Consider the following 17,867-nt stretch of genomic DNA (forward strand, 5'->3'; position numbering starts at 1 on the left):
GCGGGAAGAATTGTGTCTGACTTTGAAGGGAGAGCGGTCCTGCAGATTTAATGAGGACACACTGAGTTAAACTGCAGGGGGAGAGAGAGACAGAACGAGAGTGTAAAATAGATTTTTAAGAGCACTTTAAGAGAAAGATGTGGAATTGCCTTATGTTTGAGAAAAGCTTTACGATTTTAGTGTTCGAAATGGATAGAAAAAGGCTGAAACCTCAAAGGAGGGGGAAAGAATGAGAGAGAGGAAGAAAGATAAAAGAAAAGTAAGGATGTTGCTGCAAGCTGTATAATGTAACTGTGTAGCACCAGAGAGACCTTCGGTATCAGCACTTTCTCACTCTTGAGGTGAACAGCGAAAAGTGTGTTTGCGTGAATCCTGTGGAGCTGAAGAAAAAGGTTGAAAGAAAGAGACAGAGAAGGAAAGAAAGAGAGGGTTGGTCCAGACTCTCGCTGTGTGGGGTGTGTATGATGGCTTTCCTTCATCTTTCAGCTCTTCAGCTTCTGTGAGCTGTTGATCACTTCATTTATGAGAGCATTTGAAAAGACATAGTGACAGATCATTTTTCTGATGTCTGCACTCAAACAGAAAGTTAAAAGAGTGTGTGACGAGGTTAACAGCGGTTATTAGACTGAGAGAGGTAGGTCATATCTAAAAAATATCTTATGTGCACAAAAATGTGTACATTTGAAATTTTCCAATTAATCAGGAACTTAATTTGAACGATCCCAATATTGATTCTTAAAGGTGCCCAAGAATGCTTTTTCACAAAATGTAATATAAGTCTAAGGTGTCCCCTGAATGTGTCTGTGAAGTTTCAGCTCAAAATACCCCATAGATTTTTTTAAATAAATTTTTTTAACTGCCTATTTTGGGGCTTCATTAACTATGCACTGATTTTTTTCAGCGCCGCCCCTTTAAATCGCGTGCTCCCTGCCTCACGAGCTCTCGATTATATTACAGCACATTTACAAAGTTCACACAGCTAATATAACCCTCAAATGGATCTTTACAAGATGTTCGTCATGCATGCTGTATGCATACATCGAATCATGTGAGTATAGTATTTATTTGGATGTTTACATTTGATTCTGAATGAGTTTGAGGCTATGCTCTGTGGCTAACGGCTAATGCTACACTGTTGGAGATATTTATAAAGAATGAAGTTGTTTATGAATTATACAGACTGCAAGTGTTTAAAAATGAAAATAGCGACGGCTCTTGTCTCCGTGAATACAGTAAGAAACGATGGTAACTTTAACCTCATTTAACAGTACATTAGCAACATGCTAACAAAACATTTAGAAAGACAATTTACAAATATCACTAAAAATATCATGATATCATGGATCATGTCAGTTATTATTGCTCCATCTGCCATTTTTTGCTGTTGTTCTTGCTTGCTTACCTTGTCTGTGCACAGATCCAGACGTTAATACTGCCTTTCCTTGTCTAATGCTTGAACATGGGCTGGCATATATGCAAATATTGGGGTCATACATATTAATGATCCCGACTGTTACGTAACAGTCGGTGTTATGTTGAGATCCACGTGTTTTCCGGAAGTCTTTTAAACAAATGAGATTTACATAAGAAAGAGGAAGCAATGGGGTTTGAAACTCAATGTATGTCTTTTCCATGTACTGAACTCTTGTTATTTAACTATGCCAAGATAAATTCAATTTTTCATTCGAGGGCACCTTTAAATTCAACAAGATTTACCTTTAAACCTAAAACATATTTGTATTGCATTCTGCTGAACTAATGCACTCAAATGCATAATTTAGGCCCTGTTGTTAATTTTCAAAATGAATATTCCTGATTCTGTGTTTATGCACCACTTTTCAGTAGCAGTGTTGAATCTTTGTAGCACGGCAAAAGAAATCATGTCTCACCTGACTTGTGAACATGAATACCCAGTTTGTTTTGTGTGCTCAGTTTGTTTTCAAAAACACTATATAAATAACGGCAAGAAGCATCTTTCTATTGAGTTGTCCTTTTGTGTTGCATGCAAAGACAGACGTACAACACAATTACTGCAGATCGATTCACATACAAATGACTTTTGTTTTGTTTTTTGTAGTGAATTAACAATATACAGCGTTACCAGTGTTAACAAACAAATGACTTGTGGCCAGTGTAGCCCAATTCTCAAACAATTCTTATGAGCTGGCTCTTTTTCGTCAATCAAAAACATACAGCACAACCAGTGTTACTATGATCATGAACAAACGACTCTTATAAGTTGGTTCTTTTGCTCAACAAAGGTTTTAAAGAATTATCAGTTTAAAAAAAAACGACAATACCTGGAATTTCATATGATAGTAAAATGGACATTGTAACCCAAATATATTAGATTCTAGTCGACAGCTTGTGGATTCCCAAATCAGGGAATCTGCATTGATATCAGGCCCTAAAAATGTCAAGTCAACATGAAAAAATTAACCCTATTTATTTTATTTTGCTTCATACATTCACTATAAAATCACCTTGGGACCAGTTGATTAAAAGTAATTGCAAAAATATCTAAGAGAAATGAAGTTAGCTCCGAGAAAAGGTCAAGCATCATTTGTTTGCAGAAGCAACTAGGCTTGATATTTTGTTTGCAATACAATGACATTCATACATTATGTGTGATTTATTCTAAATACTTCTTGGAGCCACCGTATGTAAATTTGTAAGTGTTTGTGTGTGTGTTTTGTTCACCTGGCTGATGTCCATTCGAGAGTCGCAGCTGATTGGCTGGGAGGAAGTGAGTCCGTTTGACCCAATGACAGTTGTTATCACTCCTTTGTCATCAATCTTACGGATCGTTGATCCGTCAACAAAATAAATGAATCCGTGTTTGTCCACTGCGATACCTGCAGGACAACAGGACACACACATAGTCGTTTCTCTCAGTCTCTTTCAGTTTTAATGTGCTTTATTGGCGTAACAAATAACGTTACATTTGCATTGCCAATGCAGTTGCAGCTTAACGACAGATGATGAGGAATGGTGCACCGAAGAAAGACAGGTTTCACTGTCTCAGGCAGTATATTCCTCTGAGTGTGATCATTCTGTTCACAGCATCTTAAATATATGCAAATTTTCAATATATGCAGATTTATGCGAAATGACATCAGATATGCAAAAAATCTGGTATTTCTTTTCATTGTTCATCCAATTTCTTTCTTTCATTTGTCTTGTTCTATTCAAATGCTTGCAAATCACCTTGAGCTCTGCAAGGCAACTTGTTTTACATTTAAATCATGCGGTGCACAAACATACATTGTTACAGTTTAATTAAAACTGATCTTTAGCACAAATACACCTCCAGGCCACTAACATCAGGAAACAATCACCACTCTCATTGCTGTCAAAGACTTCATTGTTCTTTATTATTATTGTTTCTTTAGAGACGTCTGGTCCACAGATTTTTTATAGCATACGGTTTGAAAGGAGCAAACTACGCTCTGAAAGGAACGCTAGCTTGCTAATTTAATATTATTCAGTATACACCAAATACTGCCACCTAATTTTTTATTAAGAATAAGCGAGACAGTCTGTCATTACATACCCTATACAAGACTTTTTAATGGCTTATCAACTAAATAACAGTAAAACAATAATGCAGCACATAATTTATAAAAAAAAATGTAAATGGTAAATTGGACAAAGTTCAAACTGAGATGTCATAATGATGACAGAAGTAAAAATTATGATAACACTGAAAATATGAGATAAAAATTAATAATTATGACATCTTTTTTTAACTCTTTATGTAATAATTAGCACCTGGTCTGTCCTATGCAACCTGTTAAAATGGTTTAAATCACATAATCACTCTATTTTGATAGCTTGCTGAATGTACAGATAAAGAAATTGAATTAATTAATGAAAACAGAAACGGTTGTCATTCATCAATGCTGTAATGTAAGTGACACTTATTATGAAAAATGGTTAAATGGTTAATATGTAAAAATGTATAATTATTATGGAATTGTGTATGAGGATTGAAAAAAAATCTTGATTATGATGAACAAACATGTTAACTAATTTGCCATACTGAAACTGAAGGTCAAATCAAGTGCATTGCACTGTGGGATACAGTATTCTGCTTGTGTCCTCTGCTTGTGTACTGCTCATTTTGGTCAGCATGCAGTAGTAAAAGTTATACTATAGTAAGGTATACTGTATGCTATTTGGAACACCTCCACACAAATAAGCACAGAGGGTATGATTATATATATGTAAATTTTTTTTTTGCTGCATGTCGCTTACCGATATTTTTGTCCTCCAGAGGGATTTCACTCTGAAGTGGGAAAAGGCTTATATAACCATCTCTCTCACACACATCAGAGTTTGTTATGGCAAATAGCACTGTGTATGTGTGTGTGCATGTTTGCGGCTTTCCTTTCCCTTCTCTAATTTGCTCTCTTTATTCTCGCTCTCTCCCTCTAATGAGAATCACAGAGATAAGCAGACATATTGGTCTGTTCTCACCACGTTGATTTACTCTGGGACAGATCGAGTCTTTCTCTCTAATACACACACACACACACAATCCCACATTTAAATGGTTCACAATTTAATCAGATAATACTAACAGGAACCACATATTTTTTGGAGACAGCAAGAAAAACTGCCCACATGGTGCATTTCAACAGAGTTCCAGTAAAATGACAGCTTACACATATCAGTATGGATAGAGGTAACAGCACCTTCTCCATATGGATAAACTGCCTATAATAGCTGACACAGAGCAGTACTTCACTAGTTGCATTGCCTGTTTCTTTCCTAGCCCACACTGTAAAAACTGAATATGTGCAGTTGCTCCCTTGAGGAGCATATTCTACCTGCCATGACCCTTAAAATGACTTAAACTTAAAGTAATGTAGTCAGACTCAATCATATTATTAAATTATATTTTGACTTGAATTTTGGAGCAAACAACGTATGCATGATGTAAGACTACCAAAAATGAAAGCAACAGTTTTTATAACCAAACACACTGTTTCACAAATGCAGCAGTAAAACAACTCTCCATGTACAATTCAATCAACAGCAAACTTCCAGAATGACAACCGTTTCTGTTTTCATTATTTAATTCCCTTTATTTTACAGTACGTGTACTTTCCTGGTACATATATAGTAATTATGCTGTACATACAGGTCAAAGAGTGGTAACACAAGGTACTTACCTGACATGTATGTACATGGAAACTAATTAGAAACACTGCTGTACTCTCCAATGGTACATACATGGTAATTACTTTGTACCTATAGACAAGTGTTGGGTAATAACAGGCACTTACTTATAGTGTCTGTATATGGTAACTAACAGACACATTACTGTACTTACTAATGGTATGTACATGGTAACTATGTTGTACTTATGGACAAGTGTGGGTAATAACAGACACTAGACAATAACATTTATGTTAACTTGTAAGACACACTACTGTACTTATATACATGGTAACTATGTTGTACTCAGGGAGAAGTGTGGACACAAATTATCAAGAAATAAAGTAATTGTTTTGCTGCACTATGCATATACTTTATGTAGTGTTTTATGAACTGTTAATGCTAAATTGCTCTCCACAACAGTGCACCTTAGTCCTTACTAGTTAATATGCTTAAGATTATTATTACAAAGGTTAAAGAGCTGGTAATTCCTATGTAATGTTTATGTACAAGGGTTCACTTAATTGTACAGTCCTATTTCCATGTACTTACTATGAACGTACTAGTGAATATACCAGTTAGTTAATGTGTAAATTACACCTGGTAAGAGCTGGTAATTCCTATGTAATGTTTATGTATAAGGATGCACTTTATTTTACAGTCCTATTGGGGGGGTACTGGATGATACACTATTGTGGTTCAACTTGCCTAATCTTTACAGGACAGTGATTCACTTAACTGATTGGTCCAATAGGGGTATTTTGATGACATACATACAGATCAGTAACACTAACTGTACTTGGTATACTCAGTTGTCATGTGTCAAAAGCCTTGCTTAAAAGGACTACTTGATAAGTATTAACATTATGAAGTGCTGTATAGTTACTGCATCACTGTATCATTTTGGTAAGCACATTTGTTTCACAGTAGTTAAGTGTCCGTTATGTGTGTCCACACTTGTCCGTGAGTACAACATTGTTGCACTGTTACCATGTATATACCACTAGTAAGTACAGTATTGTGTTTTACTAGTTAACACACATAAGTGCCTGTTATTACCCACAATTGTCTGTGAGTGCTACATAGTTACTGTGTATAAACAATTAAGTTAGTTCAGTAATGTGTCTTACAAGTTAACATAAATAAGTGTCTGTTATTACCCACACTTGTCCATAAGTACAACATAGTTACCATGAATATACCACTAGTAAGTACAGTAATGTGTCTATTAGTTACCCTATACAGACACTGTAAGTGCCTGTTATTACCCAACACTTGTCTATAGGTACAAAGTAGTTACCATGTTTGTATCATTGGAAAGTACAGCAGTGATTCTTAATAGTTTCCATGTACATACATGTCAGGTAAGTACCTTATGTTACCACTCTTTGACCCGTATGTACAGCATAATTACTATATATGTACCAGGAAAGTACAGGTACTGTAAAATAAAGTGCTACCCAATTTCTTTATCTGTACATTCAGCAAGCCATCAAAATAGAGTGATAATGTGATGTAAACCCGTCAATTATTTTAACAATTTGTATAGGACAGATCTGGCTAGTTGTCACAAGTGCCAACTATTACATAAAAAAATGAAAAATTATTTGTCATAATTATGAATTTTCATCTCATTTTTTCAAAGTAAACATAATTTTGACTTATGTCATCATTATGACATCTCAATTTGACCTTTGTCATATATTTATTTTATTTAATAATTATACCTTAGTATCTAATAATTTCGTTTTTTTTCCGTTTTTATTATTATTTACCACATTATTTAAAGGGTTAGTTCACCCAAAAATGAAAATTCTGTCATTAATTACTCACCCTCATGTCGTTCCACACCCGTAAGACCTTTGTTCATCTTCAGAACACAAATTAAGCTATTTTTTGATAAAATCAAAGTGGTTCAGTGAGGTCTCTATAGCCAGCAAGATAATAAACACTTTCAAATGCCCAGAAAGGTACTAAAGACATTTAAAACAGTTCATGTGACTACAGAGGTTCAACCTTAATGTTATGAAGCATCGAGAATACTTTTTGTGCGGCAAAAAAAACTAAATAACTTTATTCAACAATATCTAGTGTTGGGTGATTTCAAAACACTGCCTTATGAAGCTTCGAAGCTTTACGCATCTTTTGTTTCAAATCAGTGGTTCGGAGCGCGTATCAAACTGCCAAAGTCACGTGATTTCAGTAAACGAGGCTTCATTACATCATAAGTGTTTCAAAATTTCAATGGTTCACTTGACTTTGGCAGTTTGATACAAGCTCCAAACCACTGATTCGAGACAAAAGATTCGTAAAGCTTCGTAATTAATAAAGGGTGAGTAATTAATGAAAGAATTTTTTTTTTTGGGGTGAACTAACCTTTTAAGAGCATGTACTACAAGCTGTCATGTGTTTTGTATATTTAATTTAGCAATTACAGTTTTTGTTAGCCAAAATAATAGTTTGATATTTCTGTATATTACCATTTACATTTTTATGAATTGTGTGCTGCATTATTGTTTTAGTGATTTAATTTTGTTGATAAGCCATTAAAAAGCCCTGAATAAGGTATGTAATGGCAGACTGCCACTATGAAAACTGATCTGTATCATTTTTCCTGGACAATAACAGTGGAAATGTTCAATGGCTTTTTTTGTGGTCAAGACTTTGATGTATGTCCCTATAGAGAAACTGACTTTCAAAATCAATTCTGAGAAATATTCACTAGAGTAAAAACGCTTTGTCCCCAGTCTCCCCTAGTTGACTATCCTAAATTGGTACACAGTTCTTTACCTTTTTAATCTACTATTTGGTTATGATGAGCTGTTTTAAATGCTAAGTATCCATTCAAGACTCTCTCTTTTCTTGTGTGCAACAACAATACAGATCATGTTGTGCTGTAAACCAGACGCAGGTTCACGTGAACGCGCACACACTACTCTTGTTGCTGAAATTCTATCTGCTTCAATAGGCCTGTTTACAAATGCATCTTGTTATGGGTGCCAATTACGAGGCATATTACCCACTTAACGAGCATAACGAGCTTAATTATTTATTCTGCCTTCAGAGGGGTATACCTCCTTCTGCCCTTCAAAGGGTCCTGAAGACACACAGAAACCCCCAGGTCCAGAAGCTCACTTTCTTACTCATCTTCTAAAATGCAAAATGCTGGTTAGATTGAAAATGATCAGAGGGGCAACTAATCGTCACACACGTATATATTAAAATTCAAAAGCAGACCACATTAATTTAGACTTCAGGAGCTCTTCTCCTCTCTGAGCCTACTGGACTGAATGGAGCATGTCTCTCTCTCTATTTCTCTTAAACTTTCGGCTGGCATCAGACCAGACAGTGAGCACCCTATCCTACAGGGAGCTCTAAATTAATGTGCCCTTTTCTCCTTCTATCTCTTTTACCCTAAATCCAAGATTTCAGTGAATCGAAGTACTGCAACCATACTACACACACACACACACACACACACACACACACACACACACACACACACACACACACACACACACACACACACACACATTCTGAGCTTGTGGAGCATATACACAGCACATGCTGACACAAACATATAGTGAGGACATTTACTGTATAGAAGAATCCCAGAGGAACTGCTCAACGGTTGCTCTATTAGGATATTAAATGGAGAATCATACTTAAAAATACAATGTCTTCTTATTTCATGTTTTTCCTAAAATATTTTAACCTTTTAATTTTAACCTAAAATATTATGAAAATTAAATATATTATGTTAAATATTTGTATTTTTAAAGCTGTAGTCCGTAACATTTTTGGTTAAAAATTATCCAAAATCAATTCTTGAGCAAGTACATAACCAGCCAATGTTCAAAACTATCTGCTTACCTTAGCCCGATCCACAACGATAAGCTTGTAATAATGTTTTTTTAATAAGAGCGGTACAGGTGGGTTTCCTCGGGAAATTCAAGCATGCAGCCGTTCGTCTTTGCGTCATTATGTCATGTCTATTCATATAGAGAAGGAGTCCTAGCTAGCTAGCTGCATTTACTTGGTCAAAAATATAGTATAATAAAGAAAAATAGGAATGTTGTGAAATATTACAAATTACTTTTTACTATTTTAATATATTTCAAAATTTACTGTAAGTTAGTCCTTTCCTGGCAAACTGAACCAGGGAGCCTAAACCTAAATAAAAAAAAATAAAAAAAATCAAGATATTTCTTACACCCTCAACAACAACTGCTTATATGATGTAACTTAATTTTTATAAGATTGATTTCTAGACTTTTTCTAGAAAAGCCATGTAAATTAATTAAATCTGAAAACTCCTTGGACATTTTTATTGGACATTTTTCTAGTTCTAGCTCTAGCTCTAAGATATTTTATCAGGTTTAAATTGTGAGTAAAAATCTTTATTTTTTTTTATAAATCCCTATCTCAAATCCTTTCCAGTAAATCACACACACACACACACACACACAAAAAGTTGACATATTGTTGTAAGCAACAGGGGGCATTGGATTCAAAAATGCTGTGAACCACTGCTTTAGAGTGATGTCCAAACCACAACTTAATCTTAGAGCAACAAATACAGCAGGGGAAAAATCTTTTTTTTCTTTTTTACAGTCCAAAAATGCTCAAAAATCATTATTATAGATCCTGAAAATGTCAGTCCTGTCAGTATATTTTCCTGTAATTTTCCGTCAAATCTTTTGAAAATAAAATCATTTCAAAACAAACAGGATATTTCATAAGTATAATTTTGATTTTATTTTGGCTTGTTTTCTGGTTCCCAGCATGAAGCTCTAGGCCTTCGGTAGATGAAGCTAGCCGAAGACTATCCATTTTTACCTCACTAAAGAGATCATAGTCACGGAAGATGCTGCCGTGGTGCAGAGATCAATACTGCATCACTCTGAGTTTCTATGTGTATAAAGAGATATTGATTATAAAAACATTCTGTATATTGAGATTAATTGAATCAACAGCGAGCCAAAGTCAAGCCACACATCACCGTACAGAACTGTCAAGACTAGTATGTAAGTGACACATATCAGCGCAACGGGTCAGTTTAGCAGAATTAAACAGAGAAAAAAACGTCACACGGAATTCTTAAGGCTTTGTTTGCACTCTATTTGTGCGGACCCCCTCACGGCCTGAGAACATAGAAGGTCGGATTGCAGTTATTGAAGCTCTCAGCATTTCGGTCAGAGCCTGTTACAGATAATAGACTTCAGTAAAAACACTTTAACAAAGGGAAAAACGGGCATTCTGCCCCGAGACGCACAATGGAAGGCTTTTATCCATCAGTTTGCCGGAAAAAATGCATATGGATCGTTGAAGCGAGTGTAAAAAGGCTTAAATCAGTTTTAAATGTGATTTACAGTTTGATCTGAAACACAGCTCTTTGCAGAACAGTCCGAAATCAAAGTTCGCACACACGCATACATAACATTCCTGCTCTGGGATTCTTTATGAATTCTATCCTCAGGGGTTTACAAGTAAGTGGAGGCTTTTAACTGCGACAGTTGAGTGAGCGAGTTACTGTGTGAGAGAGAGAGTGCACAATGAGGCTTGAAGGATAAGAGAACATACGTGCCCGTTAGCCACGCCCCCATCTGTCCATCAGCCTGACTGACGGGTTTAAAGAGACAGTGGCAGTGATGGATAGGCGGGACTAATAGTCGCTCCGCCTGATTTAACAAAGAAGGAAGGCATCTTTCATTTATCTTACTTTTTCAGTTTTCCCATTTGTCTCACTGAAACATGCCTCTTTTTCTCTTCTCGCCTTCAATAACCACATTGCCTTGCTCACTCGCTCTTTCTTTTTGAATTCAGAAGAGCAGCATGTGTGTGCACTGGATTCTCACCCCTGGGGTTACTGAGTGCTGCTTCAATGGCCTTGCCTCCATCGCCGCACTGGTTGGGGTGGAAGGGTGTGCACTGCTCCCCGCTGCCAGCCACCACCTCCACGTTCCTGCTGAGATCTTTCGGTTCAGTCAGAGTCTTCAGGCGGTACAGCTTCCCGCTGCTGGTGTCCGACAGGTAGAGCGACTCGCGCACAGGATCCATAGACAAGTAGTACTTATGAGCCGGACTAGAGCTGAAGGAAGAGAATTTTAACAAGGCTTTTTGACAAAGCATGGCTACACACATATTGGCAATGTACTTATGCTGAAACTATTTCATAAAGTCGAAATCCATACCGAAAAACAACCACATACAGACTCATGCTCGCACAAGGTTAGAGTAAAAAAAAAACCCTCCAGGTCTCAGCGCCTTGCAGATATTTCAATCATACTGAACCCAAGCCCCGATCAAAACTCTCAGCCCCTCCAGCGCGTCGGACCCCTGCCAGTCTATAATCTTCCTTTCCATTCCTTCCATCCGGTTCTGCCCTAAGAGCAAATCTACCTGCTGCCTCCTTCTCATCGGTTCCTTAGGTGGGGGGGAACTTACTAAAAGAGCGAAAAATTGTCCACCACAAAAATTGATGGTCTTTTTTGTCTTTTGAAGGGTTTTTTTGGGGGGGGGGTTTTTGGATTATGCTGTCCTTGACAAAGCAAAACACATCCTCTGGCACATCACCTGTGGCGTCTGAGAGGCATTCTGCTGCTCTGACATTTAAGGGAAGTTGATTCACTCTTTTGGGTTTAAGGACAGCTGAGTGCTTAGAACTGTTCAGGAGCAATAAGGTCAGGGTAAAGGGGAGTAGTTCCTGTTGCTTAGCCACTAAAAAAAATCAAAGGTCATGGGTTCAGTTTCTTGGTAATGCACAGACAGATAAAGTGTACACTTACTGTTAGTCGCTTTCAAAAACATTCACAAATGTTGCTTCACAAAGCCATTAACCAAATTTACATCAATACTGAAATGGTAAAAGACATTAATATTTCTTACAAAGCTGCTTTTGTTATAATAAAGGGCAAAAGTTTCTGTAGCTCAACCGCTGGCAACACAAATGTCATGGGTTCAATTCTCTGGAAATGCACAGACTTCTAAAGTGAACACTTTTAATGCACTGTGAGTCACTTTTGATGAAAGTATCACACAAATGTAAATAGTTACTTCACAAAGCAATTAACCAAATTTACATCAATATTGAAATGGTAAAAGAGATTCATATTTTTCTCAGAGCTGTTTTTGTTATGATAAAAGGGCAAACGCCGCCCCCTCTAACTGTCTGTTTACTGACAGATTGATGAAATTGAAAATGTTAATACTATAAGGTTCTTTGCGTGGTAGAATCAGACTTTGGTTTGATCAGAAGCGCTATCTCCAAAAGACGGCTGAAGGTAGGATTTCCCCCTTGCTGTGGGATGTAATACTGTGTGCAAACACACACGCGCACGCAAAGATAAAGGATTACAGTGTGCTTGTCAGTGTTAGTCTGTGGGGCAGAGGTCTATCCCGCACTCTAACTCCCTCTCTGCGGGGGGCGCCGTTTCTAAATTCACATAAAACGAGGAAGATCTAGACGATAAGCAGGAGACCGCGGTGTGACGCTGGCAGCGGTTTGCTGAGAAAAGCTGTTAGTGTTCAATCCATCGACCAGAAAAACGTCTCAGATGGATTCCTGACCACACACTGAAGATTACAAGCAACAGTAGTCACTGTGTGGCTTCATAACACACGCACCCACACAAAAACATGTCCGCGGTCGCACAAATACACACAACAATATACACAGATGGATATAATTACAAATATACACACCACATCAAGATACCATGCACTAATATGTAAAAATTAAATAATTAAAAAATGTCCTTCATTATAAGAAAATAAAAGATGATATGCTAGTAACTGAAAGGTAAACTTAAAAAAAAAATCAATGAAATAAAGGAAGGGACAATCAAGTCAACAAAAGAAACAATTGCAGTTTTAAGTGTAGGTTTCAAGGAAAAGGCTCTAGTCATTAAAGCTCAGGATTAATGTGATGTATTGACTGAAGTTTTGGGGCAGAAATGGCCAACTTCAGTCCTGGAGGGTCACTGTCCTGCAGAGTTTAGCTTCAATCCTGATAAAAAAAACTCACCTGCCTGTAGCTTTGTATGAATCCTGAAGACATTGATTAGCTTTTTTGGGTGTGCATTATTAGGGTTGGAGCTAAACTCTCAAGGACAGTGGCCATCCAGGACCAAAGTTTTACTAGTTTACTAGTAATTTTATCATTAATGTTATTGTACGTAGGAATATTTATGTTTAGAGCTGTAGTGACCTTGAAATAACAATTCACAAAGTAACAATTTACTAAATATATTTGCATTATTTTTATTTACAACTTTATTTAAAGAACTTTTTTCATGAGACAAGATCCAATTCTGAGCATTTGATTCTGCTGACTTACTATAGGGGCTGCTGCCTCTAAATTTGTTGTTCTGCATTTGAGACTCGAGTCACTTAACCTCTAGTTCGTCCAAGGTTGATGCATGGATGAATGGAGATTCAAAATAAAAATAATGAATTCAAGCACAGGTACAGTGTATTAATGACTGGAAGACTATATAGTGATATCTGTTCTGAAAAGAAACATACCTGTGTCTAATGTCACGATTTCTGGACGCATAGAAAGAAATATCAATAATCAATAATTAAAAACGGAAGTCAACATTGATAACAGACATTCCTCAGATATTTTTTTACAAACATTTTTTATGTAATCTAATAATGAAATAATTTTTATTTTAATAAAACTGTTTAATTTAGATATCACCACGCAAAGCACATTTTGTAGATTATTTGACAAAACTTTCATTAGTGTTTCATTTGATTTTATTACATATTTCAATAGCAGGAATCTATTTATTAATAAACATGAATAAAAAAGCTGCTTAACAAAATCTAAAATTTAATAAATAAATACAATAATTTTTATTTAATAAATAAAAAAAATAAATGCTGTTCTAAATAAAAACAAAGAATCACTATTAGTAATATAAAATTTACAGTTATTAAACATGTGGTATTCCTACATTACTAAATAAAACTATTAGTTTAAAACAATAGCGATTGCATACAACAGTTACTTATGCAATAAAAAGAAGAAAAAAAACAACAACATTTCAACACTTTTGATAAATTATTAATTTGCTAATATAATATGGCAGACCTGAGCTCCAAGATGCTGATGGCGAATCCGTTGGGCAGAATCCTGCGGATGTAGTTAAAATCACCTACATACACACTTCCATCCGAACCGCAGGCCAGAGCGATAGGGGCAAACAGTTTCTGCTCCACGGCTGGACCGTTGCAGTTTGGGCATGGGATGGCACGGACCGCCCCTGTCCCCATCACTGTGGAAATGACCAGAGGCTGCTGAGAAATAAAGACATTCTCTCCATTACCTTTATGAAGGATACCTGCAGAAGAGAAAAGAAACAGAGAATATTAGAGTGAAGCCTTTATATATCAATGATGAAATATGATGGTGCTAAAAGACCCTGTAGAAACAAGCTAGAGAAAGGAATGATGCAAAAAAATTAGCTCTCAGGAACTAACAAAATATATTGATCAGGAGGATGTTAGATGTAAACACGCTCTATGTTGAGCATCTTTTTTGGTGCCATTTTACTCATGGGTTAAGCTCATTTTCCCATTAGCACATTAAAACAAGGGTGCCTGTCATTTTATTCTAAAAAATAAAATAAAATTGTCTCCATTTCCACCACAAAATGAATGGTGATTTGAAATGTAGTGGAAATTAACTTGTGATAGATTTAGGGGCAAAAACATAAATATGCCAGAATTCTCCTGTGATATAATATATCCATATTGTATGGACATTTTTGCAGGCAAAGTAAATAAACTAATGATTCTGAAAAGTGTGTTTTATTTTCCAAAAGTCTACAGGGCCAAAAGCTCCCATAGTTGAAGAAAACACCCACGAGCATGAGTGTGTGCAAGTGATAATGCCTCACCACTCTCCAGGTTGAGGACGTGGTGTTGGTTCAGTGTCCATCCGCCCAGGTTGGATGGCATCAGCTCAAAGCCCTGCAGCTGAGCAACTCTCTTCTCCCAGAGCACAACGTCCAGACACGATTCATACTCGTATCCAACAGAGACTGTCATTAATTCACACACAAAAAATGTAAGTGCCAGACTTAGCCCATTAAATATCACCATCATCATCAAAATCCAAAAGAGACAAACCATCATCAGAAGAAAAATTCACCTACTTGCACTTTCATTGGTAATTCTTCATTTTAAAGTGAAACTTTAGAGTTTTAATGCATAAATTACTCAGTATAACCAATAATTAATGCCAGTTTACAAGATTAATTAGACTAATATGAGCTTATATGTAAAATCTTGATACTATTTATCTTTTACAGAATATTTACCTAACAATATAACATTTACAAATACCTTACTCTGCATAAAAATGGTAAATGTTTAGAGCTCAATCCATCCTCAACCCAAGTAAAATATCTAGCTTCCGTCAGACCACCTTCCGTATTCAACTTGGGAAGAAAGTGTAACTGACGTCGACGTTTTGTAAGTTGAATACGGAAGGCGTATTAAGTACCATAAGTGTTTTGAACTGCGAGAGGCGTTACACTTTCTTTCTAAGTTGAATATAGAAGGCGGTCTGGCGGAAGCTAGATATTTTACTTTATAACTTGTTAAATGTGGATATTTTTCTTCACTTTGCTTCAGTGTGGAGTACGTTTATAATGGATGGATGCACTTTCTTGAGCTTTATACTCGTTGGTCCCGTTCATTGCCATTATAAAGCTTGGATGAGTCAGGATATCTATTAATATAACTCTGATTGTGTTCATCAGAAAGAAGAATGTTATATACACCTAGGATGGCTTGAGGATGAGTAAAGCTTGGGCTAATTTTCATTTTAAAGTGAACTAATCCTTTAAAGGTCCCGTTCTTCGTGATCCCATGTTTCCAACTTTAGTTAGTGTGTAATGTTGTTGTTAGAGTATAAATAAAATCTGTAAAATTTTAAAGCTCAAAGTTCAATGCCAAGCGAGATATTTTATTTAACAGAAATAGCCTACAACGAACGGCCTGTTTGGACTACATCCCTCTACTTCCTTCTTTAATGACGTCACTAAAACTGTGTTTTGACTAACCTCCGCCCACAGGAATACACAAAAAAGGGGGCGTGGTCTTGTTGCGCTCCCACGGAGAAGAGCAAGAGTTGCGTTTGTAAAGTGTGTTTGTTGCCATGTCGTCGAAACGCTGTTATTTTCATCCCGCAGTCCAATCACCTTTGTTTGGCCTTCCTAGGGACGCTGTACTTAGAAATCAGTGGTTACAATTTATGTTTAACTTGGTTCCCGAAAATTATAATCCACATGTTAAACTATGTGCAGCACATTTTACTGAGGACAGCTTCCTCAATCTCAGTCAGTTTAATGCCGGATTCGCACAAAGATTATTTTTGAAAGATGGAGCAGTTCCCTCTTTGTCTGGAGAAGGCGTTGTTTGTGGACCACAACCGGTAAGTGTATTTTATTATTTACGTTGGTGCGTTTAACAGTTTCTGTAACTTATCACACAAAGGGCAACGCTGTTTAGCTTTGTTAACTAGATGGCAACTGAAACTTATCCGACCAAAACTTTTAAAAAGTGTAGTAATTCAACCGGACACCATCGATTGTTTGTGTTTGCTATGATCAGTTTAAATTATTTGTTGATTATATCTGTTGTTTACTGTTTAACCACATGCTGGTTTAGCTGCAGCCACGCGAATCATTGTTCTATGTTTAGGCCTATGTAACGTTACCTACTGTAAATAAACAGCTTACCATTGTGACACATCCTGCAAAAGACGTGTTTGCACAGGTTCTACTCGATCCTCTTCATCTATGTTCTCCGGGTCTGATTCCGGCTCAAATTGATAAGGTAAAATTAAAGACATGTTTACGATAACACTGAGCGCGTGCATCTCCCCGTTATGGTAAGAGGCGTGACCTTTCCGGGCACTGTGCGCTCAGAGCTGTCGAATCACAACACAGGAACCGCTGGCACAATCAGAACTCGTTACGTATTTCTGAAGGAGGGACTTCATAGAACAAGGAAGTCATCAGCCCGTTTTTATGACAGTGGAAACAGCGGTATACAGATAAGTAAATTATGTGAAAAATACTGTGTTTTTTTACACGCGAAACATGAACACATGTTATATTGCACACTATAAACACAATCAAAGCTTCAAAAAACCACGAAGAACGGGACCTTTAAGTGAGCAGCAGGTAGCTACATTATATGTGGAAAAATTATATTTGGTTCAGTTACAGCTGTGTTGCCAAGGTGTTACGGTGAATTTAATTAGACAGGTTCTTCAAAGTAGCAACGCTTGAGCTGTAGCCAACATAACCACAGTTAACAGGATGAATAATAATTATTAACCAATAATTCCATTTGCCTGTTTGCAGGGCAGAGATCCTGAGTCATGAGGACTTTCTACCTTTTAATTTGTTACTGTCTAAACGTTACAAGGACTACAAAAATTCAAAGATACTGTAGCATCCTGTAATTTGTGGTTAAATAATCTCTATTGGTGATAGGAAAAAAAGCAGCTGTTCACACATTTGTTTATTATGCCCATGAAATGTTTTTGTTTAATTCTTTCTAATTAGTACTTGAAAACAGGAGTTAATTTCCTCCATAATAGCCAGTAATTACTAATTTTTTGCCATTATTCAGTAGGTGCGTAAGTGTGCCGTAAAACTGAACGCTCTTTTCATTGAGTA

General features: G+C 36.5%; 1 protein-coding gene across 5 annotated transcripts in view; it reads right to left on the minus strand.

Moving 5' to 3' along the window:
• tenm1 (teneurin transmembrane protein 1) overlaps positions 1–17,867 on the minus strand; it is a 188,229-nt gene that overhangs the window by 27,047 nt on the left and 143,315 nt on the right. For 3 of the 5 annotated variants that reach the window (XM_048187159.1, XM_048187163.1, XM_048187162.1), the window contains 5 exons: positions 15,072–15,215; positions 14,264–14,513; positions 13,690–13,710; positions 11,022–11,254; positions 2,701–2,855 (listed from right to left, as the gene is read on the minus strand). In XM_048187159.1, the coding sequence (XP_048043116.1) occupies positions 2,701–2,855; positions 11,022–11,254; positions 13,690–13,710; positions 14,264–14,513; positions 15,072–15,215 (803 nt within the window). The remainder of the gene's footprint in view (positions 1–2,700; positions 2,856–11,021; positions 11,255–13,689; positions 13,711–14,263; positions 14,514–15,071; positions 15,216–17,867) is intronic. The other 2 variants (XM_048187160.1, XM_048187164.1) reach the window with 1 other exon arrangement.

Source organism: Megalobrama amblycephala, linkage group LG4 (genome assembly GCF_018812025.1).
Source record: "Megalobrama amblycephala isolate DHTTF-2021 linkage group LG4, ASM1881202v1, whole genome shotgun sequence".
NCBI classification, from domain to species: Eukaryota; Metazoa; Chordata; class Actinopteri; order Cypriniformes; family Xenocyprididae; genus Megalobrama; species Megalobrama amblycephala.